Here is a 26,180-nt window from a genome sequence, read left to right as displayed (position 1 = left end):
ATTTTCTATTAGAAAGTGTCTTCAATAGTTTTAAAACAATTTAAATTATTAATAAAAATGACAACAAGGAGTAATAAAATCATGAATGCTATTTGAGCAGGGGATTTTTTAACAGCATTCAAGTCAGAGGGATAGAAATTGTGGGCTGAGACACTCTGCCCACCTGGTCCTCAGACCTCAGTAAAGTTCCCCTGTCAAGTTTGTACATTTGCAGTAGTATTGCAGATTTTTTAGCTAGCATGCCACACTGAGCATCAAGGGTAAACTTAATTGGTAAAATATTTTCTAATCCCCAAATTTTACTGACCGCAGGATTGTAATTATGTTAAGAATTCTATGCATTTCTGCAAATTCATTTGAAAGAGTCAGAGAACTACCTACAGCTTTGACAATGAAAAGGAAGATTATCTGTTTAATCCATCTAAAAGAATGGCCGAGAAAGTACAAAGAGCCTCTTCAATGCAATGACCTTTAAAGCAATCAACACTATTCCTGCAGTTATCCAATTTACTCCATTGACATAAGAAATCTAAATTACCTAGTCCATGTCCTAGACTATTTCCAACAACATCACTGGAGCCATCTGAGTCATACGAAAACACAGCATTAACTGCTATTGTTCATTCTGTGCCAACATTTTCTTGACGTTGATTACTCATAATATATGGTGAGACCTTGCATACAGTAATTTATTTCTTTTGTCTCCAGATGACATGTTATCAGATCATTAGCCAATTAAGTTATACTTGGTATTCTAGCTCAAATTTTAAAAACATTAAAAAGGTCTGGAAGGACCCTCCCCAAATATGCAGACAAAGCAGATGCAACCTTTTATTTAAGTACTGTAAGAAATAATTTATCAATAATGAATGCTATCACTAATGAAGGAAAGCAGGATTTCACTTGTTCTCTGTGAAGGAAGACCAGCATTTCTCGTCCATCCTCCATTATCTAAAAGGTTATCCTGAGCCCTCTTGACCTACTGCAGTCCATGTAGCAGAAGATATGTAGTTTCAAAACATTGACCTAGCTGTGGAGAAGGAAAAAACATTATTTCCAAGTCAACATAGTGTACAACTTGAAAGAAAACTTGGAGGTTATTAAGTGTTGCAATATAACTTGCTGTCATTTTTATACAGCTGGAAGCCAGTCGTAGCACTAAACTGCAGCATTGTTTACACTATGCTACAGCTACAAAGCAGGATCAGTGACCTTCTACTCCAGCTGGCACTGGAGCCATTTTATACACCATTTTGCAGAGATGGTTTGGGAATGATGTTGGTTTGTATCTAGCTGAGTGCAACTGAAGCTTTGAGCCTGGAGGTTTGGACTACCAAAGGACATTGATGTTGCTTTGCTTATCCTGCCAGTGAATGTGAAGGATTTAGCGCACCAGCATTGGGGGTATCTCTTCGGTGCTTTCTGGTGCTTGCCGAAGGGGAGCAGCTATTACTGGTGCTCTGAAGTTCAGGAACTTTTGACAGTTTGAAATTCTTGATTGTCAAACCCACTTTCCCTGAGACAGCCAAATGCTGATAACTTGAGGGAGGTAGTTAATTTCGTCATCAAGCTCTGCTTTTGTTGAACAGTGGCTCCATAGACATGGGAAAGAGGTTTAGGTTTTCTCATATCTGATTGCCTTTATCTGCAGATGGTGGTGATGTACAATGGGTCAGGTTTGATAATATTGAAAAACAAGGCCCGTTTTATTAAGCTCATTGATGCTTCCTTGGAAAACAGGGGTGAACTGAACATTGGCTCATAAAAAAACTGATACAACCACTTGGAAGGTTGATAAAGATTATCAGACAATGAATAACAGAAAATGAATCGAACCATTGCCTCACAGAATCACATTTATTATCACTGTCCTATATGATACGAAATTTATTGTTTAGCGGCAGCAGTACATAAAATTAATTAGATGCTTAGGTACATCCAGTAAAAGGAGAGCTGGGCTGATGCATTGCTGATGGAATTCAGTGTGAAGATACATGAGAATATACCATTTAAAAGGGCTAATATAGGAAAATTATAATTTGTTTTAATGTTATCAAAAAGATAAGCAGAATAATCTGGGTCAAGAATTTCAATTACATACTATATGCTTCTTGTATGCTGTGCACTTGATTTGTGGAGTAAAATCAATCACTGAGTGCCTTTGGCAATTTAAAATATTAATAGTGCACATTGAAACATTGCTTTTTGTGTATGATGCACTCACACATAAAAGATGCTGAGAGTGCAGCAGTTCTGTCAATCATTGTACAACCTAAAATTAGTGTACTCTGCCTGCGTAGAAGGGATCCACAACAGCAAAACAGCATGGAGCATGATGTCTAAAGCAGGTTCCACAAAAGAAAGCAGGCTCACTTGTAGACTATGTTTCTGGACAGTTGGTTATTCAGATGCAACTTTGGACCAGACTTCTGAAGGCCTTCTAGAGTTTATGAGGATATCACTGGAGGGTGTGCAATGATCGGTGGCTTGACTGCTCGGGTGATTACAGGGAGTACTTGTGCTTGGATCCAGTCAAGAGCTAGACTGAGCAAAAAGGCTTGTGTTAAGGAGAGCCCTAATCCTGGATTCCAGACATGAACTCCCCTTAAAATCCAACATTATCTCTCAATTTGCCTCTGAATCTACATGATGTTGGGTGATTTCAGCAGGTTGGCATATCAGCTGCTGCAAAAACAGTTAATTTTTTTAAACTTAATTGTGAATTTAACACACTTTAATGATTTCTTGGAATTCCAAGAGAAAAGATTGATTTGGCCCATATTCTCTGAATTTTAGAAGAATGAGGAATAATTTAATTGAAACAGAAATTAAAAATCTGAAGAAGCTTGACTGGGTCAATGCCAACAGGTTGTTTTCACTGAAGAGTCTCAGGACAAAGGATTGGACATTCAGGAGGAATTTCTTCATCTTGAATATTAAGAATATTTGGGACTCTCCACAACCGATACTCAGTTGTTAAGTAAATACAAAACTGATATTGAGATATTTTTTGGATTTTTGAGGAAGCATGACAAAAGATGAGCTGAGAAACCTCAGCCATGGTCTTGTGGAATAGTCATGTGACCTGCTCCTACTTCTTATTTTCTTGCATTCAGATCAGATGCTCACTTCCGATACTGCTGACCGTGATCCAGTGCTAGTGATGTGCCCATTACTGTAGCAGACGTACTGTGATAGCTTGTCTCTGGCCACCTCTAATTACCACACTGGCTCTATATTTTCTACAAATTTCTGAAGGATAGCTGCTACAACAGAATCAGCACAAAATTTCATCTCACAGGATGGTTTGCTATTGCTGCCATTGTTGATATTACATACTGTACAGTACACTTAATATGTGCAACAGTGCTAATGCCCTATAAAACCTGGCATTCAAAATGTGCAAGATGTGTTTGTCCCATTACATGCACAAAAATATTTACTAGATCTACTCAGTGTGGGACTCCCAAGTAATAAGTGATTTAATATGTAGTGGAACATCAAAGTCTCAAGATTCAATCGTCAAAAAGGAGAAACAAGCAATAGATAAAATGAGTACAGTATACTGATGGACAATAAACTATGGTCCAGACCCCAAAAGTTCATGGATCCTTTAAGTTGGAGGGGCTGTTGGGAACGATTTGGATTGCCTGGATTTATGGCAGAGAAATACAATATAAGCCCAAATAGACAATGGCAGAATTTTAGAAATTGCCAGTTTATCCTCATTTACAGGTACGTACTTCGGATAATTCCCATCACCACACTTCATGAAGGATATACAAACCTTGGAAAGTGTGCAGAGTTGATTTGATTGTGATGTTAATATGGATGAAGAATTGTAGTACAATAAGAGTTGGTAACATTAAGAGAGTTCTCATTGGGACATAAAAGGTTAAAAGGTGACCTGACTAAAATTTTTAAGATGAAAGATATGATAAAGAAATATAACTCTTTCTGGCATGTAGTGTAATAGCTGAATACCTTAGTTTTAAAATATTTAAATATCTGGGGGAGAGATGAGAAGAAAATGTTTGTCTGGAAGCTGATTCCAAAAATACTTACAAGATTCCAAAACATATAGGGGTGTGGCACAAGCCAAAACTGGTCTTCCAAAGAGTATTCAGACACTACGGCTCAACAACCATCTTCTATGGTATCAGTTTCTAAAATTTAAGATTGGATTCTTTCATATTACATGATGTACATATTGAACTTAAGATTCACTACATAAGGTGAGTAAAAGAGATTTATTTTTGGCTGAAAATGGATGATTAGAGGAGTCTTCACTAAGTAAAGTATGTATAATGAAAGAACTTTGATGCTTTCTTCTGTATATATTTCTGATTTGCATTCTGAGTGTGTTAATAAAGTATTCCACAATCTGTTCTAATATTTTCAAACCAATAATAACTTTTGTTGAAAAGAACAGACTTTCTAAATCAAAAAATGAAAGTAATAGCAAGTTACATGAGTCCAGCTCCTGTTAATGAGCTGAAACTTTTCATTTTCATTGAGAAGCACCAGCGGACTGTCATTTAACCTCATTTTGGTCAAACTGACAAAACAAAGTTAGGATAATTAAAGGCTTGATCATTTATCTAATCTTCTTTTAAAGTAATTCAAGGTAAGACAGGATGAAATAATGTTGCTAGAGCAAAGCCTGAAGAAATGAGTTCTGAAGAAAAGCAGAGAGCTAAGTAGAGCCTTTTTCAGGAAATCTATTGGACTTTGTGAAAGATTACCAGCCCCATTCAGGCTTGTCAGCAGCCAGGGTTTGCTGCTCCATGAATCAAATTTGGAACAAAGTGGAGCCCTTTTAGATTTGACTCTCATGTAAACCAAGGGAGTGTGTTAGATAGTCAAAATTTATTTTAAGTAATTCCATTAATTAAACTTTATAGATAGCAATGCTATTAGTGGTACGCCTTTCCAAAATTAACTCCTAATTAGATGTATAATTATACCAATCAGACAGGTGTTATGTTCTTTTCCACATGTGACATTGATATGAAGCAAACATACTGGACACAGAGCAGGCCTCCCAAAGCCCTCCAGTAGTGTCTCCTTTAGTTACTGTCGTTCCTGCCCTTTCCTTCTCACAAGGTTGGCCACTAACCTAAGGCAATTTTCCAAATTTCTGAGTCACAGCCTGTTGATTTTACAGTGACTCCATTAAGGCGTTGAAATCTCTATTCCAACGCTATTTTCCCTCTGTGTAACCAGATGATTCCCAATGCTCTCAGTCCCGCTGCACTAACCAAGGCCACAAGAATGGTGGGTGTTGTATACTTAGCACCTAAAGTACCAAAGAAATCCACTGAACTTCCAAATTATCAGCTTTTAAAATGTGCACATACAACTACCAAATAAACCGAGATTTTGAAACATTTGAGGTGGAAAATATTAGGCACTGAGTTCGAGATTGCATTTCACTTTAATACGTTTCAATATTCAGAGTATTCGTTGGTTCATTTTGCCAAGAATGTCAGCCTCCATCTGGAATAAAGTTTTTAAAAAATCATAAGTAGGAACTTCGAGATCACTGGAGGATTAAAAATGATTTTGTTCTAGAATAAATGGAGGAATATGGAAATGCTCATTGAGGAACTTAGTTTCAAGTTGGTTCATGTATATATCAAACATAAAAGGCCCTGTCTTCCCAATCCATGGCTCATATATGACCCCTGTCTCCTGGAACTGACCCTGACCTCCAACGTTTTCTATCACTATTCCAGTTTCAATCTTTACGATCTCTGTCCTGGGCCCTTGGGTTAAAGGGGCTCTGCTTTCAGTCATTCAGCACCTTCCCCGAACCGATACTGGACATTGCCTCTGTGGGATGAGCATCACAGGAATCCATAGGGGCAGAAGCCTGAGGGAAAAAGGATACAGATTCCAGCTCTCTGTCCTACAGCGTGAGATTTGGACTGACTGAATTTAGTTACCACCAACTTGTCATGCAATTTAGTCAGACCACTGAGTAACCAGCCATTCCTGGAGCAATAATGGAGGTTTGCTTGTGGAATCACGAGACAACGACTTCAAATCTACTGAAGACAGGTTGGGGGTGGTCTCAAGTCAGGAGAGCAACTGGAAAGACTCTACATGTACACATAATATGTGTGTGTGTGTGTGTGTGTGTGCGCGTGTGTTTGTAACAATAAAAAACAGACTTTATTTTCTTTGAACTCCAAAATCATATCCTAACTTTCTCTGCCACAGGAAACAGTTGAGGCCAGTTCATTGGCTATATTTAAGAGGGAGTTGGATATGGCCCTTGTGGCTAAAGGGATCAGGGGGTATGAAGGGAAGGCTGGTACAGGGTTCTGAGTTGGATGATCAGCCATGATCATACAGAATGGCAGTGCAGGCTTGAAGGGCCGAATGGCCTACTCCTGCACCTATTTTCTATGTTTCTAACTTTTCTAGCATGATGTCCCAAAAGCAACAGAGAATTGACAGGTTTGGTCTTAAATTTTAAGAGTTTGCGCAGGAGGAATTCATAAAAAACAAGACATGGAATTTCTACATCACCCTTGACCAAGGACGCGAGATGTTGTCTTTTCGAAACATTTGCCAGGTTTGAGAGAACAGCAAAGAACTGCAGATATAAATCTGAAGAACAGAAATACTCAGCAGGAGAGTGTTTGTGGGAAGAGAAATAATATCTGATCAATTGAGTATGTCCAGCATTTCCTCTTCATTCACCTTCACTGGGGGTCAATTTAACCCAAATGATCAGGTAAAGAACCCCAGGAATCGGGTATAATACTACTTTTATAATTCTCTAATTAATCGTCCCCATTGTCTTCAATAGTGGAGTGTGAAATCAAGACCACACCCTACATGGTCAGCTTGAGGGAGATTTTATGACTGCCATACTTTGATTTTTGACCCCATTCACTGCTTGATGACTGGTTGTGGCAGACCAGGTTAATACTTCCTAAACAGATTTGTTATATTTTTTAACTACAATTTATGTCTCCAATGCAAACATAAGTGATATAAACATTTTTAACACCTTCTGAGGTTAATGTTGAGAAAGTCAGTTCTCGCATGAAAGACCTACGTAAATATGAATCTGATTTCAAAAATGGCTCCAGAGTGTGAATGACCGTTTTTGTACCTTCTGCTTGTGTCCACTGAGACTTCACTGAGGTTCACAGGATTATCTCACAGGTTCATTTTCTTGGAAGCTGGATGTAAGAATAATATTGCTGTCACAGATAGACACTGGGTACGGAGAGGAGATGGACCAAAAGCTGCCAGAAAGAGCAGCCGTTGCAAAAATGCAGTCTCTGTAAGTCACAGCCTATAGAATAGAGGACAATTACTGGAAAGCTGCAACTTACAAATCAGGTATAAAAGTAGACAGAATCGTTTTATGATTGTCTTCCTCTACACAAAATAGGGAGACAAAAATGGTCAATCTCAAATAAAAATTAATTTAACTTCAGATTTTTTTGCCAACTAGATTCTTAGTGTTTGTGTCCTTTTTGTTTCAGTCTTGGTTTGTATAGAGACATCAAAAGCAACTGAATCTTGAGTCAGTAGACCTGGACATAGTTTCACAGACTCCTGTGTCTTGCATTCTCACCCACCTGTCACAGTGAGAACGTTGAAAATAGGAACAGAGGGCTGGAGAATCTCACTTTCCTGACTGATAGATGATGGCTGTTCACATCAATTCAAAGATATTCAGTAACTCAACATAAAATGAATCCTTCTCAGAGCATCAGTGTGAAAACAGATTTTCCAAGTCTGTTGTTGCCTTGAATCATTTTTTTTTACCTCTGAATCCACATTACACTTCAGTTTGAAAATCGCCTTCTGTATCCAGAGAGATAGCGGCAGATGTCTCCCAGTCTGGGGATTGCAGTTCTAAAGTTGCCTGGGTGTCTGAATGAAGTCTATCAGGTGGTGCGGTCTTGAAGTTGTCCCGAGATTGCTCCGCAGGGATAGTTTTCTCCTGTAGACAGAACATTTCTAACTTAGTCTCCATCGGTGCATTGACAATAATGTCACTAAAATGGAATGCTTGCGCACTGTTGACCTTTCTTTCATTGAAACTGACTGGAATGAGGAGAGCTTGTCCCCATTTTTAACATCAGGGTAATGAGCTGCATTCCATCACTTCTCAATCCTGTTCCACCTGAGGTTATATTGGGATGGAATTTTGATCCAGATGTTGGCCAGTTTTTCTACCGTATCTTATCTTACACTTAATGACTAAATTGTTATTGTAATTGCTGGATCCTTTATTTATTGCAGAGGATGAATTAAATCACATAATTGAAAGGGAACTTAACGAGTTACAAAATAATTATTGTTTAAAAATTGTGTTTAGAAAAATTAAAGGAATTAAATGTTAATTGGACAGATTAGGAGAATGGGCAAAGAAGTGGCAGATGGAAAACAGTATAAGCAAGTGTTTGGTCATGCGCTTTGGCAGAAGGAATTAAGGTTTAGACTATTTTCTAAATCAGGAGAACATTTAGAAATCAGAGGTGCAAAGGGAGATGGCGGTTCTAGTACAGGATTCCCTAAAGGTTAACTTGCGGACTGAGTCACTAAGGAGGGGAAATGCAATGTTAGCATTTATTTCTAGAGGAGTAGAATATAAAAGCAAGGATGTAATGCTGAGGCTTTATAACATCAAACATAGACTTCAAACATAGAAACATAGAAAACCTACAGCACAATACAGGCCCTTCAGCCCACAATGCAGTGCTGAACATGTACTTACTTTAGAAATTACCTAGGCTTACCCATAGCCCTCTAATTTTCTAAGCTCCATGTACCTGCCCAGGAGTCTCTTCAAAGACCCTATTGTTATCCACCTCCACCACTATTGCCGGCAGCCCATTCCACACACTCACCACTCTCTGCATAAAAAATTTATCCCTGACATCCCCTCTGTACTGATATCCAAGCACCTTAAAACTGTGCCGTCTCATGTTAGCCACTTCAGCCCTGGGAAAAAACCTCTGACTATTCACATGATCAATGCCTCTCATCATCTTATACACCTCTATCAGGTCACCTCTCATCCTCCGTTGCTCCAAGGAGAAAAGACTGAGTTCACTCAACCTGTTTTCATAAGGCATGCTCCCCAATCCAGGCAACATCCTTGTAAATCTCCTCCGCACCCTTTCTATAGTTTCCACCTCCTTCCTGTAGTGAGGCAAACAGAACTGAGCACAGTTCTCTAAGTGGGGTCTGACCAGGGTCCTACATACATTACCTCTTGGCTCTTAAAGTCAACCCAAGGTTGATGAAGGCCAGTGTACCATACGCCTCCTTAACCACAGAGTCAACCTGCGCAGCTGCTTTGAGTGTCCTATGGACTCGGACCCCAAGATCCCTCTGATCCTCCACACTGCCAAGAGTCTTACCATTAATACTATATTCTGCAATCATATTTGACCTACCAAAATGAACCACCTCACCTCCCCTATAGCCTTAGCAAACCTCCCCGCCAGGATATTGGTTGCCCTCGGATTCAAGTGCAGCCCATCCTTTTTGTACAGGTCACGCCTGCCCCATAAGAGATGCTAATGATCCAGAAATCTGAATCCCTGCCCCCTGCACACATTTATCCTCCACCTCACTCTATTCCTCTACTCACAGCACAGGCAATTATCCCGAGATTACTACCTTTGAGGTCCTGCTTCTCAGCTTCTTTTCTAACTCCCTATAGTCTGTTTTCAGGACCTCCTCCTTTTTCCTGCCTATGTTGTTGGTACCAATATGTACCATGACCTCTGGCTGTTCATCTTCCCACTTCAGGATATTGTGGACACGATCAGAAACATCCTGGACCCTGGCACCTAGGAGGCAAACTACCATCTGTGTTTCTTTCCTGCATCTACAGAATCGCTTGTTTGACCCCTAACTATAGAGTCCCCTATCACTGCTGCCACTTGGACCATTGTGAACAATGTTAGGCTCCTTATCTAAGAAAGGAGAAGACCCAAAGGAGGTTCATGAGAATGATCCCAGGAAGGAAAGCTTTAATGTGTGAGAAGCGTTTGGTGGCTCTGGGCCTGTACTTGCTGGAGTTTAGAAGATTTCATTAAAACTTACTGAATATTGAAGGGCCTGTATAGAGTGGACATGGAGAGCATGATTCCTATAGTGGGAGTATCCAGTATCAGAGAGCACAGCTTCAGCATAGAAGAACATCCCTTTAGAACAGTGATGAGGAGAAATCTCTTTATCCAGAGGGTGTGAATCTGTGGACATAGATGGCTATGAAGACTAAGTCACTGGGATATTTAAAGTAGAGATTGATAGATTCTTGATTAGTAAGGATGCAAAGGTTACAGGGAGAATGGGGTTGAGAGGGAAAATAAATCAGCCATGATCGAATGGTGAAGTAGACTCAATGGGTTGAACTGCCTAATTCTGCTCCTATGCCTTATGGTCTTAATCAGTTTGTTGTTGCCAAGGGGTTAATATAATCCTTGTCACTTGCAGTAAAGCTGGGTAGATGTGCTGTACATGACTGAGATCTGATTCTATTGACTACAATGGAATCAGACTTTGGAATGGCAGTACAAGACACACCTGCCTCTATTTCAAACAAGAGAAAATCTGCAAATGCTGGAAATCCAAGCAACGCACACAAAACGTTGGAGGAACTCAGCAGGCCAGGCAGCATCAATGGAAAAAAGCACACTTGACGTTTCAGGTCGAAACCCTTCAGCAGGACTAGAGACAAAAAGCTGAGGAATAGATTTGAAAGGTGGGGGGAGGAGACAGAGAAACACCAGGCGATGTGAAATTTTAAGGGGGAGGGCTGAAGCAAAGAGCTAGGAGGTTGATTGGTGAGAGAGGCAGAAGGCTGTGGAAGAAAGAAAAAGGGGGCAGGAAGGAGCACCAGAGGGAGGTAATAGGCAGGCATGGAGATAACATGAGAGGGGGAGAAGGGGTTTGGATATGGTGGTGGGGGGGTGGAGGCATTACTGGAAGTTTGAGAAATGCCATCAGGTTGGAGGCTGCCTGAACGGAATACAAGGTGTTGTTCCTGCAACCTAAGTGTGGCCTTATCCCAGCAGTGGAGGAGGCCATGGATGGACATATTGGAATGGGAATGGGAAGTGGAATTAAAATGGGTGGCCACTGGCCTGCTTGTTCTGGTGAACATTTTAGCACAAGTCAAGAAAAAGTTCTTCATTCGAGCTGCAAATCTTTGGAGGTATTGACTGTACTCAAATTTGAAGTCAATAGAGTTCTGACCACAAGTTGAAGCTCTGAACCAGCAGTCTTGAAGTCTGGCATGTTTTGATTCTGTATGTAGTACAGATCTGTACAAATGAATTAATTTGAACCAGAATCTGAAATTAATTGAGATCTGTACTAATTTGTAGCTAGTTAACCAATCAGTACAACTTCTGCAATCTCGGCCAATAGCGTTTCTCACTTATATAACTCTGAGAATGTCTGTATTAGAAGATCAGAGGAAGATAATCAGAGAGAAATTTTGGTAGCCTGTGCTTTCTATGGTCTGGCATCTGTCGAGTCCCATGGTGCCAACTGGAGAGTTTCAACCTGTTTTCTAGAATAGCTGTGAGGATAGTGCAGGGTAAAGGCTTTGAGGCAGTATACTAGCCATAATCTAGATGAGTAACTGAGGAGGGCACTTAGATTTATTCTCTTCCATAGATGAGCAGAGTTCTTCCTGCATTGTGTGCTCATTACTTACAATTTCCAGCATCTGCAGAAACTCTTGTATTTATGATGTGCTGCCTGAAACGTTGACTGTTTATTCTCCTCCACAATTGCTGCCTTATCTGCTGGGTTCCACTATTTCTCAACTCCTCTTTCTTTCTCCATTTCTAGCTTCTATTCCCTTCTTGGGCAGAAAAACGCGCTGTCAAATTATCTGGTGCCCGCCCAATGGCCCAGACTGGGCACAGGTTCTACTTACAGCTGCCATGCTCTTTTCAGCTCCTGCTGAAGAAATGCTCCATCGTTTCTCCCACTGTGAGATAAAACATAAAATATTAATCTCTATAATCACAATGAAGCCAAAATGACAGAAACAGAAAAGTACCACTTAAACATGCTTTATTTCTTTATTTTTTTCAGAAGAACTACACCGTAGATATTGAACTTCTGTGGACAAGCAAGCCCAGTGATGCCCATTCTTGTAGGCTCTGCAAAACAATGGTCAGGAGATGACAACATGGGGTATTTCTCCTCCCTGTCTCTAATTTGGATGGCTAATAGAACACTACCCATTTTCTCAATGTGACTGTGACATACTACAGAAAAATCAATTCTAATTGTGGAGATTTAGGACCATTTCCCAAAATAGAACAAGAAGCAATTGAACATTAGAGCTGGTTCATTTCAGCTGTAAATAAGAAAGCACCTTTTAATATAAACATCACAAGAAATATAGTTTCTCTAGCTGGGCTAGGAAATACTTTCATTAGGGCTAAGCCATGACCTAATAGCAAGAGAAGGAAAGCGATAGCCTCCTGAGGATACTGAAGACTATTTCAGCACCAGTGAATCCATCACAGGAGTAAGATTAAAGTGGATGTGTGGCAGAGCTGCTTACTGAATTCTCATAGAGAGCAGTGCCAGGATTGACATTATTGTGTATTTCTTTGTTCTCATGTGGACATTATCTGCCTGATACTTAAGCTGTTGGCAATCATGCCATGAGTATCAGATGAATTCACCTGCTGGATTCTTCTGTGTTATCTATACTTCTCAGATAAGTAGATGCCTTTGACACAATTCCTGAAACATTATGTTATATATTGTATTTATACCTGCTGCTCTACTTATATAGTCATTATAATGTTTATTGAAGTGCTAGTGCTCCTCCACATTTTGAAGATGAAATCCAATGGGGTAACTAGGGCACAATGTTAAGTAACAAAATCTTCAGCTGAAAATGTTGTGCTCTCCATTCAAAGTCTGGATTCAGATGTGTGTCTCTGACTATCACTGCCCTGCTGAAAGATGTATTTGGGAGCTAAAACTGATGGAAATGTAATAATTAAGATCCATTCTCAAAAATAAACAACAAGAAAAAAAATTGTGAATGGAATAGTATCATTGCAGACAAAAAAAAGCATACTAAAAATAGTCACTAACATTATCGGGTTACAAATGAGATAGCGTTTGGCAGTTAAAGCACTTTAAATTCTGTTCATAGAATATATATCAATGTTAAATGTGTATATCCAAAGATAAATAGTATTTCTGCTTTGAATTAAAGATAAAATACTACGAGATGATATTTATTTAATGTTTTATTTTCTTGTCAAAAATGACTTCTTTTTCTTCAAAGTGTAATTCACCCAATCACATATGTCAAGATCTGTCCCAGAACGTCCTTAAGTCTATCAGCAGCAAGAGTGAGGCCAGGGGAAGAGTGGGTGCCATCCCTTTACAGACCAGATCTGTGCATGTAGCCAGGGAACGTAGGCAAGTTCCTAAATTAATACTTCCTGTCTGTAATCACAAATAGGATGTAGAAGATAGCATGTTCAGGGAGAGGTATGTGGATAATCTGGAGCATGCCACTACTAAGAAGGAGGAGCTGTTACCTATCATTAAGCACAAAAGTACCAGAATACTGAACCAAAGTTAATGTTTTCCCTTTATTTAAGAAAGGCAAGAGGAATAAGCCAGTGAACTATAGGCTAGTGAGTGGTAGGGAAATTATTGAAGAAGGGATAGGATTTATGCACATAAGGGCAGAGACTGATCAGGGATCAACAGTATGCCTTTGCATGGAGAAAATCCTGTGCCACCAAGAAGACTGATGAAGAACGGGAGGTAGACAAGGTCCAGTAAGGCATTTGACAAGGTCCCACATGGAAGGCTGATCTAAAAGATTAAGGTATTTGTGATCTAAGGTGAGCTGGCTAATTAGAATCAAAATGGGCTTGGGGATAGGAGGTGGAGGGTGGAAGTGTACTTTTTTTATTGGAAGTCAGTGTCCAGTACTGCGTCACAGGGGCCGGAGTTCTAAACAGTGATATTTGTCACATACACTCAGTTGCCACTTTATTAGGTACACCTGTTCACCTGCTTATTAATGCAAATATCTAATCAGACAATTATTAGGCAGCAACTCAATACCTAAAAACATACAGACATGGTCAAGAGGTTCAATGTAACATGACTGTAATGTGTCCCTCTTATTGGATGCGGTCGACCCTGGTGTGTTCTGCAGTTGAGCATCCAGTATCTGGTCCACATGATGTCTTCATGTCTGATCTTCCAATATCTACTATGTACATCAGCAGTCCATTTCTTGTACCTATCCTTCTGGGTGTCCACTTGTCTTCTCGGTAATCACGTGCTAGGACTCCTTGCTGCTTCACTTGGCAACTGGCTGAACTGTTTATTCTGTACTTCCCTGCGTAGGTCTGGTTTCAGAAGGTCTCAGATTCCTGCTCATGAACAGCATTGCAGGTGCTTGATTTGTCGTCGCATGAACAGAGTTCTGATACACATAAAGGAAGTTGTCCACCCTGTGCTGTACAGAAATGTCCTCCTTGTCTATTGCTTTAATGAAATTCTTGAAGGTTTGGATAAACCTTTCAGCTAACCTAATCATTGCTGGAGGTGAGGAGCTGACTTGAAATGTCTGACGCCATTTTTCTCATTGAATAGTCAGAATTCTTCTGACGTGTATTGTGGTCTGTTGTCACCCACAATTTGTTTTGGTAAGCAGTGTCTGGCAAAGATCATCCTCAGGACAGAGACAGTCTTTGCTGAGGTGGTTGGTTTCATTGGTATTAACCTCCGGCCACTTCGAAAGAGCATCCACAGCAATCAGGAGCGTAGAGTCCATGAGTGGCCCAGACAGCTACACCCATGGGTGTAACAGTCCCTGTGGGGGTGCATTTTGAACTTTGTGGCATCCTGAACAGCTTTTGGTCAAGTCTTCAATCTGTTTACTTATTCCCGGCCACCACACATAGCTCTTCATCTTGACTGTAGCCAGGTATCTTTCATGCAGAGTTTTTAACACTCTGGTGTGCAATTTAGAGGGAATCACAACAGTATCCTTTGACATACTGACAGTTGATCTCATCTTGCTGAGAACTCTGGAAACTTAAGATTACCAGGAGCTCACCTTCTTTGCATGGTGATTTCATAGACGTTTGACAATGTTCTAGTTTCCCTTTGTATTTCAGAATTTGTTACCGACGACTGGTTCACCAGTGCAGTGTGGAACTCTTCTGCATGGTCACAATATGAAGCCTTTACTTCTTTAGTTACCAATAGTGGAAGACATGACAAGCCATCAGCGTTGCTGTATTGTTTGATACCCTGGAATTCTATGCCATAAGAATGTCCTCCTAGGAATGGCGTCCAACATTGTAACGAGGTAGCAGTCATCACTGGAATTCCCTTCCTGGGATTGAAGATGGACACAAAGGGCTGGTGGTCTGAAACTAGCATAAACTTTCATCCGTAAAGGTCGTGGTGAAACTTCTTTATTTCCCACACTAGACTAAGGGCTCTCGGTTGTGTTCTGTGCTCATTAGTGACCTTGAAGCAAATGCAATCGGATGTTGAGATCCATCTTTTATAATATGTGATAAAACAACAATGCCTTCAGGAGTAACACACATCAAAGTTGCTGGTGAACGCAGCAGGCCAGGCAGCATCTCTAGGAAGAGGTACAGTCAACGTTTTGGGCCAAGACCCTTCATCAGGACTAACTGAAGGAAGAGCTAGTAACCTGATGGCATGAATACTGACTTCTCAAACTTCCGCTAATGCCCCACTTCCCCCTTGTATTCCATCCATTATTTATTTATATACCCATATTCTTTTTCTCTCTCTCCTTTTTCTCCCTCTGTCCCTCTCGCTATACCCCTTGCCCATCCTCGTTGACTGTACCTCTTCCTAGAGATGCTGCCTGGCCTGCTGTGTTCACCAGCAACTTTTATGTGTGTTGCTTGAAATTCCAGCATCTGCAGAATTCCTGTTGTTTGCCTTAAGGAGTGGCATCTTAAGGGCAGGGATGGGTCATAATGGGTGAGCAATTCATTGAATGCGATTTGTCTTTTTGTTTCCTTGAATGCTTTATCAAATATTCCTGACCATTCCCACTTTGTTCCTGTCTGTAACAATGTGTTCAATGGATGCAGCACTGCAGCAATGCTCGGGAGAAGCCAAGTAAGACCCAAGTATGACCTGAGTTGTGACACATTTCTGGTTTGGGTGCCGGTATCACTGTTTCAATCTTCTCTTGTGACTTATGTCAGCCATGCCTGTCAATGACATGTCCACGATGAGATTTCACTTGTAGAATGCAATTCCTCTCTCTTTGTGCACAGATCTTATTCTCTCAGCCTGTAAACACCTTACCAAGGTTCTGGAGGTGCTCTTCTCCATTCTTGCCAGTCACGGTGATGTTATTAAGGTAACACTGTGTTCCTGGGATATCTTGGAGCACTTGGCCCATTGCTCTTTGCCAAGCTGTTGGGCTGATGCGACGTGAAAGACAAGATGATTTATACTAGAACAGTCCCTTGTCAGTGATATTGTGAGGAACTTCCTGCTTGGCTACTCAATCTCCATTTGCAGATAGGCTTTTGACAAGTGAATCTCTAACAACCTCTTCCCACCTGCCAAAGATGAAAAAATGTCTTCTATTCTTGGCAGGGGATACTGCCCAGTACGCAGCACAGGGTTGATGCTCACCTTGAAATACACAGACATGTAAACAGCTCTGGCCTTCTCTTGATCAGCGGGACAATGGGCATGGCCCAATCACTCCATGCAACTTTGGGGAGAATTCCAAACACCTCCAGGCTCTGCAGTTCAGCATCCACTTCAGGACGTAGTGCATAAGGCACTGGACTCGCTTTATGGAATCGTAGTGTTGCTGTTCCACCCAGTTCAATTCTGGCTTTCATGCCTTTGAGTTTACCAATTCTTTTCTCAAACACCTTCTCATTAGCATTAAACACTGTGACAGTCTCTGGTTAGAGCTACCGCTTGGGCTGCCATTGCCTGATGAAGGCACATTGAGAGCCTTGATTGAGTGTCAGTCTAGTTGGATTTTTCTCAACAATTCACATCCGAAAGGTGCTGGCCCTCCACTTTTCAACACATAAAGCTCTAATTGTGGTGCTTGTCCTTCATACATCACATTTATTTTCAGTTTGCCTTTGGGAGACACTTTTTTGCCTCTGTAGTTGTTTAGCATCATTGAGGTCTTCTCAAATGGCATCTCAGAAAACAGGCTCCATTTTCAGTTTAAACCAGACACTTCTATTGTGATCCATATCATATTGCGATCTGCTTCAGTAATACTATGCAGTTCTAGGTACGACTGTTCATCTTTGTCAGACCCTAGGTTGTCTGATTCTGTTTTACATTCGATAACTTTGTGTATTTGCTTAGTTTTGTGTTTGAGATTTTTCAGTCAGTTGTGCTTTTTGTCCGCCTTGCATACCCTCTCTATGTGACCTTGTCTGTGACACTTCTTGCAGACTTTTTCTTTCAACCAACAGTCATTTGCATCTTGAGAGGATTTGCCACATCAATAACATTTTTGGCTTTTTGCACCATTCAGGGACATTTTGTGCATTCACGTTCTAACCTCCTTTTCCGTAGTTCTGCTGCATCATTTGCTGCAGTCTCTTAACGATATCGCAATGTCAATGCCCGTTCTAAGGTTAGGTCTCTTTCTGACAGTAGCCTCATTTGAATGCTTTGACTATGCATGCCACACACAAGCCTGTCCCTTAAAGCATCAGAAAGTCAATCTCTAAAGTCACAGCAAAGGGAAAGTTTGTGCACTTCTGCAAGGTATTCAGAAAGGCTTTCATCTTTTAACTGGTTGCTTTTGTAAATTCTAAATCTCTCAGCTATTTCCAGTGGTTTTGTAAATCGTGATAATTTTGTTGATTGTCTTGCTTGCTGGTTTTTCAGAGGTTACTAGATTCTGTAAGAGACTGTACGTTCTTGCACCCACTAAACTACGAAGTGCAGGGCCTTTCTTTTGCTCCTCTGCATTGTTCGCATTACAATATGGTTCAACCCTCTCGATATTCGACTCCCAGCCTTCATTAACACCCTCAAATTCATCAGATTTCCTGACTGTAGCCATCAATACCTTATTTTCACTTTAAATCCAGCGCGTCTTTCATTGTCACTAGGCACTGTACTCACATCATTGTTAACATTCGTGATGGCCGCCTCTGTTCTGTTTAACGCTTGCTGCTTCATCCCACAATCGTGCCATAACTGCTTGTGCAGTTCCTGATATTTTCTGACACTCATGTTCATACTCATCACCAATTTGTTGTGTCTGTGCACAACTACATATTGATTAAATAAAAGCACGCACGTGGGAGATGGCTTTAACTGGTGTATTCACATTGCAACAAGAAAGAACAGACAACATCATATGCGCAGACAGCAGATCAATACCTTGTGCTAAGGGGGGGGGGTCATTGCTTCAAAAGAAATAGATCCATATATTACAGTGAAGGAAGCCAAATAGAATTCTCATTAGCACAGAATATAAAACGTTGTTGTGCTATGTTAAGCCACACTTGGAGTACCATGTACTGTTCTGATTGCCACACCAAAGGAAGGACGTGAGGGGACAGGAGAAAATGCAGAGGATATTCACCACCACATTGCCCGGATTTGAATAGCTTTGTGATGGGGAGGGTCTGTCTACTCTAGAGTAAAGGAGGCTGAGGGGTATCTGATAGAGTTGAATAAAATTGTAAGACACCCATGGTAGGGGGATAAAGAGCAGGAGGACATAGGAGGAAAGCGTTTTAAAGGGAATTTGAGGGATTTTCTATTATACAGAAAATGGTTTACATCTGGAATTCGCTGCCAGAGAAACTGGTGGAGTCAAGAATAATTACAGCTATGACACATTCAAACACTTGAATAGGCAAGGCATAGAACTATAATGGCAAGTGGAATCAGTGCAGAAGGGAAAAGGTTAGTATAAACATGGTGGGCTGAAAGGCCCATTCCTATGCTGTATATCTCAATGGATCTCTATGTCTAAAATCAAATGTCATGCAATATATAAGGACAAAATAAATCAGTAATTTCCAAAATATATATAAGAAAATGAGTTTGTGTAGATTTAAAGCCAAACAGTCTAGCTGTTACTATAAACAACAGGAATTCTGCAGATGCTGGAAATTCAAGCAACATACATCAAAGTTGCTGGTGAACGCAGCAGGCCAAGCAGCATCTATAGGAAGAGGCGCAGTCGATGTTTCAAGCCGAGACCCTTCGTCAGGACTAACTGAAGGAAGAGTGAGTAAGGGATTTGAAAGCTGGAGGGGGAGGGGGAGATGCAAAATGATAGGAGAAGACAGGAGGGGGAGGGATAGAGCCGAGAGCTGGACAGGTGATAGGCAAAAGGGGATACGAGAGGATCATGGGACAGGAGGTCCGGGAAGAAAGACAAGGGGGGGGGGTGACCCAGAGGATGGGCAAGGGGTATATTCACAGGGACAGAGGGAGAAAAAGGAGAGTGAGAGAAAGAATGTGTGCATAAAAATGAGTAACAGATGGGGTATGAGGGGGAGGTGGGGCCTTAGCGGAAGTTAGAGAAGTCAATGTTCATGCCATCAGGTTGGAGGCGACCCAGACGGAATATAAGGTGTTGTTCCTCCAACCTGAGTGTGGCTTCATCTTTACAGTAGAGGAGGCTGTGGATAGACATGTCAGAATGGGAATGGGATGTGGAATTAAAATGTGTGGCCACTGGGAGATCCTGCTTTCTCTGGCGGACAGAGCGTAGGTGTTCAGCAAAGCGGTCTCCCAGTCTGCGTCGTGTCTCACCAATATATAAAAGGCCACATCAGGAGCACCGGACGCAGTATATCACCCCAGTTGACTCACAGGTGAAGTGTTGCCTCACCTGGAAGGACTGTTTGGGGCCCTGAATGGTGGTAAGGGAGGAAGTGTAAGGGCATGTGTAGCACTTGTTCCGCTTACAAGATAAGTGCCAGGAGGGAGATCAGTGGGGAGGGATGGGGGGGACGAATGGACAAGGGAGTTGTGTAGGGAGCGATCCCTGCGGAATGCAGAGAGAGGGGGGGAGGGAAAGATGTGCTTAGTGGTGGGATCCCGTTGGAGGTGGCGGAAGTTACGGAGAATAATATGTTGGACCCGGAGGCTGGTGGGGTGGTAGGTGAGGACCAGGGGAACCCTATTCCTAGTGGGGTGGTGAGAGGATGGAGTGAGAGCAGATGTACGTGAAATGGGGGAGATGCGTTTAAGAGCAGAGTTGATAGTGGAGGAAGGGAAGCCCCTTTCTTTAAAAAATGAAGACATCTCCCTCGTCCTAGAATGAAAAGCCTCATCCTGAGAGCAGATGCGGCGGAGACGGAGGAATTGCGAGAAGGGGATGGCGTTTTTGCAAGAGACAGGGTGAGAAGAGGAATAGCTGCTACTATATCAATATTGCATGAGGTACATGATAATTTAACTGAAAATCAGAGCCCTGCCTCTACCTTTATGAATGTGATTGAAGAAGCTGTGGATGTTCTAGCCCAGCAATATTTTCTGTCCTAAGATCCACCGCTACTTAACCATGTTTGAAACAAATGCGACAGATACATTGGACAAGGCCTGAACTATGTATGTTGGATAGAGAGCGATACTGGACAGGAATGTTGATGGTCAGGGAATGCATGCTTTAGAAAATATTGTACAACATTAGACTGATTAGCCAGTTATTATATGAAAAAGAAACACATCGTCTTCACAATCCCAGAAATGCCATCATAAACCACTGATTCTCTGTATAGTTTTTCTGTTCTGTATTAAGATGAGTTTTGAGGAGCATATGTCATATTCAGTGCAGTTAATTTACTTATAATAAATAAGATGGAGGTTATTTAACCCCTGAAATTTATTCCCAGTTCCCAGCAGAGCAATTCCATCAGTCCAACAATCTCTCCTCTTTTCATATGGCCCTGCAATTTATTCTTGCTTACATACTCATCAATTTTCTATCTGTTACTAAACTAAAAGGGTTCACAGCAGGGAATCATCATCATTTAGGCTTGATACAGATTTTAGTTTTGATATTTACACCTGACAGAATTTCTCTCTCAGTTCAGATAATGCATCTTATTCAAATTACTTGTGGCAAAAGCCCAGGCACTGGGGAATAAAAGATTACTGCTATATGTTGAACTACTAATCTTGAGTATCATGTTGTGTCTAATTCAGTACAGCATTTCTCTGCTGACAGAACTAAACTAAGGAAAAAGGTGCACATCCACACGGGTTTTCGTGCACCTATTTCTGTCTTCTGCTCTAAACCAAAACACAGCTGGCAGTGTTGTGGGAGACCTCTCATGTTTTGCCAATGTGGTGAACCACCAGGAAGTGAATGAATGAAAGGAACAAAGAACCTTTACGTGTGGCTTACTACATTCTCACTAAGCTTCAAAAAGATATCTGCTTTAATTTTCAAAATGTACTCTCTTTTGCTGTTAGATTCCCTTGCATGTTTGTGGTATTGTCTACTTTCCTCATGAAACACACAACATAATAAAATCGTAAACAGGAGAGATTCTGAAAATCCAAAGCAACTCACACGAAATGCTACAGAACTCAACAGGTCAGGCAGCTGAACAAACAGTCAATGATTTGGGCTGAGACCCTTCTTCAGGACTAGAAAGGAAAGGCAAAGGAATGCCAAAATTAAAAGTTGAGGGGAGGCGAAGCCAGGTGAAGGGGAAAGGTAAAAGGCTGGAGAAGAAGGAATTTGATAGAAGAGGAGAGTGGATCATTGAAGAAAGGAAATGAGGAGGGGACCCAGGGGAAAGTAGTAGGCAGGTGAGAAGAGGTAAATGGTCAGTGAGGAATAGAAAAAGAGGGAGCGGGAGGGAAACATCTTTTACTGGAAGGTTGGAGGCTACCTAGATGGAATATAAGGTGTTGCTCCTCTACCCTAAGGGTGGCCTCACTTGGCACAAGAGGAGGCCATGGGCTTACATATCAGAACGGGGATGGGAATGGGAATAAAAAGTTTGGCCACCGGGAAGTTTTGCTTTTCACAGACGGTGTGGAGGTGCTCGACAAAGCAGTCCGCCAATTTATGACAGGTCTCACCAATGTAAAGGAAGCTGCACTGGGAACACCGAACAGAATAGACGACCCCAGCAGATTCACTGGGGAAGTGTTGCCTCACCTGGAAGGGATGTTTGGGGCTCTGAATGGAGGCGAATGGGCAGGTGCTGCAGCTGGGCTGCTTGGTGGGATAAATGCCAGAAGAGGGATTAATGGGGAGGGATGAATGGATTAGGGAATTGCAGAGGGAGCAATCGATACTGAAAGCGGAGGTGGGCGGTTGTGGTAAAGATATGTTTAGTGGTAGGGTCCCTTGATGGCAGAAGTTGTAGTGGATGATGTGTTGGATGCGGAGGCTGATGGGGTGGTAGGCAATGACAAGATGAACTCTATCACTGTTAAGATAGCGGGAAGATTGGGTGAGTGCAGATGGTGGTAAAATAGAGGAGATGCGGATAAAGGCAGCATCAATAATGCAGGAAGGGAAACCCCATTCTTTGAAGAAGGAAGACATCTCTGATGTTCTAGAAAGGAAAGCCACATCCTGAGAACGGGAAGTGTATAGGGACTGAACATCCGTGGTGAAAATGAGGCAGTCAGGGCCTGGGATTGAAAGTTAGTGAGGAGATCAAGAGCATGCGGATGTAGGTGGGAATGAAGGGGATTAGAATGGAATCAAAATATGAGGACACGAGTTCAGTGTGGCAGTCAGGTTTGTCGACCTTGGCTAGGAGGTAGAAGTGAGCAGTGCGGGGGTTAGGGAACTATGAGTTTGGTGGCAATGGACAGGTGTTCTCCAGAGTTGATGAGGTCAGTGATGGTGTTGGAGACAGTTTTCTGATGGTCTGGAGTGGGTTCTCATCAAGAGGTTGGTGTGAGGAGATATCTGAGAGTTGATGCCTGGCCTCAGCAAGGAAGAGATCACTGTGCCACACTACAGCAGCACCCATTTGTCTAAGGGTTGATGGTAAGGTTGGAATTGGTGTGGAGAGAGTGGAAGGCACATTAAAATTATATGTTTAGCTTCCCAGGTGTAAAGTTATTGAACAGGAGTGTTGGAAAATGTAGAAGAAATTTTGTCCAGCTATTTCTCTCAGTTACTTCAATCGTATATTCTCTAGAGCTTTGGATGTGATTTAGGACTTCCTGTGGATTACTTAAGTTTGTGAAGAGAGAGGGCTTTGAATGTATCCGTGAGCTTGTTGGGTTGATTACTCTGTGGGCTCCTTCAATCAATCAGTAACTAATCAGTGCAGAAGTGAAAGAGGCAGAGACAAAGGCATTTAATCATTTCCACTTTTGAGACCAACCATCAATATCAATCTATTTCTTTGCACTATTTATTCATAATGATAGGTTAAGTAAAGAGGGACATATTAATTGCAAATTTCATGTGATAAGCCAGGAATGATCAGATCAGAGCACAGTAATATAATATAGTCCCAGTGTTAATATTATATATTTGTCCATTTTATTTATAACTTACAATGTAGGGGTAATTAGTGCAACCTACAAAATTTTATGAAATATAAGGTCAATTAAATCATAGCTCTTTTTTGAATCATCAATTAAGATGCAGTGATTCATGGGCAGCTTTAATCCCAATAGTGAGTTTATAAAGGCAGAATCCATTTTATTTGTGAAGAAATCATTTTAAACGAAAAGGTGGTAGGAAATATGATGTAAAATTTCTTAGGCCTTATATATTTTAATCCCTGCTTACAAAAAGCTCAAATATTATTTAATATTATACCTTGAAGTATTTGATGATGGACAGTGAATCCTTATGTACACAGTTGAGTTAGCCGTCTGTACAGTTTGGTAAAGAAATGTCATGACTAAGTTTTTACGGAAATCACGATGATTGTTGGCATCATTTATTAAAATACTGCACAATGAAATATAATACAAATCTTTAGGACAGGTTCAGTAATGATCATTATAAATGATTCACCTTCACCTTCAATCCTGAGAGTTCGGGTTCTCGGCACCTGTCCAAAGTGTGAAACTTCTGGTTTAGTTCATTATAGAGTTCTGAGTGGCGTTTCCTTGTGTGCATGACTTTCTGTGAACCAGAATGTTAAAAACAAGTGAAAACATAAATTTTAGTGGGAGTCCTGTCGTTACCTTCTAAAAAAAAGTACAAAATAACAATATTTATTTGACTGAACTAAATAATTCATCGTTGAAATTCACAACAGAACATTTTACAATCTGTACTCTTATGTAACTGCAAAGCTTCATTCCACTTATTGAATACTCCTGTGCAGTGTAGCTCCATGATTAAGGGACACGTAGAGACAGGTTACTCAGTTCACGGCTCAGATTGCTGTTTGAAGAGTCAGTCAGGGACCTGGCATGAGCTGTTCTATCTGTATTTGTGTAAGCTTAGCCAGAGGACATGAGGCATTAAGTTGAGTAATGACTGGTATTTGAGGTCACAGGTAAGACTTGGAGCCCTCTGAATTTGAGCTCTCAATGACTCGGTCCTTTTCTAGTATATTTCTTCTTTTGGGCTCGTTAAAAGCATTGTGCTGATTAGCAGCTGAACAGCGGGGAACTTGAAAGGTTAATGCTAAAGAAATGTCATTGCCCTTAAGGCTGGCACAGATTTAATTAACAGGTATGGTTAATATTCTGAGAGACTGATCAGTTTATATGAGAAAATATCCTTGTATTTCTCAGCATTACCATTCTGCTCATGCATGATTCAGTCTCTTCAGTCCTCTCTGCAATCATGAGCAGTATGTTTGGATGGCCTGAAAATCCTCAATTTCTTTTGTCTTCACTGTTGGCCCAGGAATAAAGTGTCTGTTCAGAATGTGCAATGTGCACTTTTTACAGCTATTTTACAATCATCAGCCCTTGCTTACTGGCGAAGTGTGAGTTAGCAACTGAAAACCCAACCCATTAGAATCAGCAGGCTCATTATAGAGTGTGTGTCTTCACTGGTGACAGGAGTCCTAAAATGCTGGACCCTCAGAAGGCATCAGCAGTTTTGAGATTCCATTGCCTCCGTAATGCTTGAAAGTCTTGGTAACGACAAAAGACAGGAATGACTTCTGTAAAAGCAAATGTTTGCAAGTATGAAGATGACATTATTAACTAGCAATTGAGATCAAGTCAAAGTAATAAGGACTTTGCAATACATTGAGTCAACTGATAGCTGACAGCTTTCCATTTTCAACAGCCAGTGATACCAAAATTAAGTGACCTCCAGCATCTGCTCTTCCAGCAGTATAGTTCTGCGGAGGTCCATCTCCAATTCCCTCCTTTGCTGTCATGTGCTGTGCTTGTTGTTAGTTCAATGAGTGAGGTAACAGATTGCAATGGCAGGGTACTTGGTGATGGTGTCACAGGGAGAGGAATGGAATTGTACGAGAATGTGAATGTCCATTGGTAGGAGGGCAGAATATGGAACACTTTGGCTCACAGTGTTATGTTGACTCTTTAACCAACCTACTAATCACTGACGTTCAGGCAGAATACACTCTGTCAACCACCAGACTCTGGTTTCAGTGGGTAAGTCAATTCTGAATCCATGCAGCCAAGTTTCTCTGGATCCCATGCCTCTTGAGTCTACCATACAGAACCTTGTCAAATGGTTTATTAAAATCCATATGCACCATATCCGCTGCTCTGCTTTCATCAAAATCTTTTGTCACTCTCTCAAAGAAGGAAAGCTATCAATATCTTTCCTACCTTCAGGAAAGGTATCAATATAATTGAAAGAATGCAGAGAAAATTTGCAAAGATGTGCTGGTACCTGAAGTCCTGAGGTACAGGGAAAGATTGAATAGGAGTGTAGGAGAGTGGAAGGACAGTTGATAGAGGGATACAAAATTAAGGGGGAGGGATACATAGTCTAAATGCAAGCAGTCTTTTTCCACTGAGGGTGGGGGAGAGTAGAACTAGAGGTTATGGGTTAAGGGTGAAAGGAGAGATGTTCAAGGGGAACACGAGAGGGAATGTCTTTGTGGTGAGAGTGTGGTAGATTCAGGTTTGATTTCAACATTTCAAAGAAATTTAGATAGGTACATAGATGAGAGGGGTATGGAGAGCTATGGTTCAGGTGTAGGTCAGTAGCACTAGGCAGCATAATAGTTCAGCACAGT

At 41.2% G+C, this 26,180-nt stretch overlaps 1 protein-coding gene across 7 annotated transcripts in view; it reads right to left on the bottom strand.

Annotated features, from left to right (window-relative positions):
* Positions 1–416: 416 nt before the first annotated feature.
* Positions 417–26,180, bottom strand: part of LOC134338213 (adhesion G protein-coupled receptor B2-like) — a 1,212,788-nt gene continuing 1,187,024 nt past the window's right edge. For all 7 annotated transcript variants that reach the window (XM_063033890.1, XM_063033884.1, XM_063033886.1 and 4 more), the window contains 3 exons: positions 24,020–24,130; positions 11,936–11,989; positions 417–7,972 (listed from right to left, as the gene is read on the bottom strand). In XM_063033890.1, the coding sequence (XP_062889960.1) occupies positions 7,808–7,972; positions 11,936–11,989; positions 24,020–24,130 (330 nt within the window). In that variant the 3' untranslated portion in view covers positions 417–7,807. The remainder of the gene's footprint in view (positions 7,973–11,935; positions 11,990–24,019; positions 24,131–26,180) is intronic.

This window comes from Mobula hypostoma, chromosome 26, assembly GCF_963921235.1.
Source record: "Mobula hypostoma chromosome 26, sMobHyp1.1, whole genome shotgun sequence".
NCBI lineage: Eukaryota > Metazoa > Chordata > Chondrichthyes > Myliobatiformes > Myliobatidae > Mobula > Mobula hypostoma.
The sequence above is the reverse complement of the archived record's forward strand: the minus strand, read 5'-3'. Positions and strand labels throughout refer to the sequence as shown.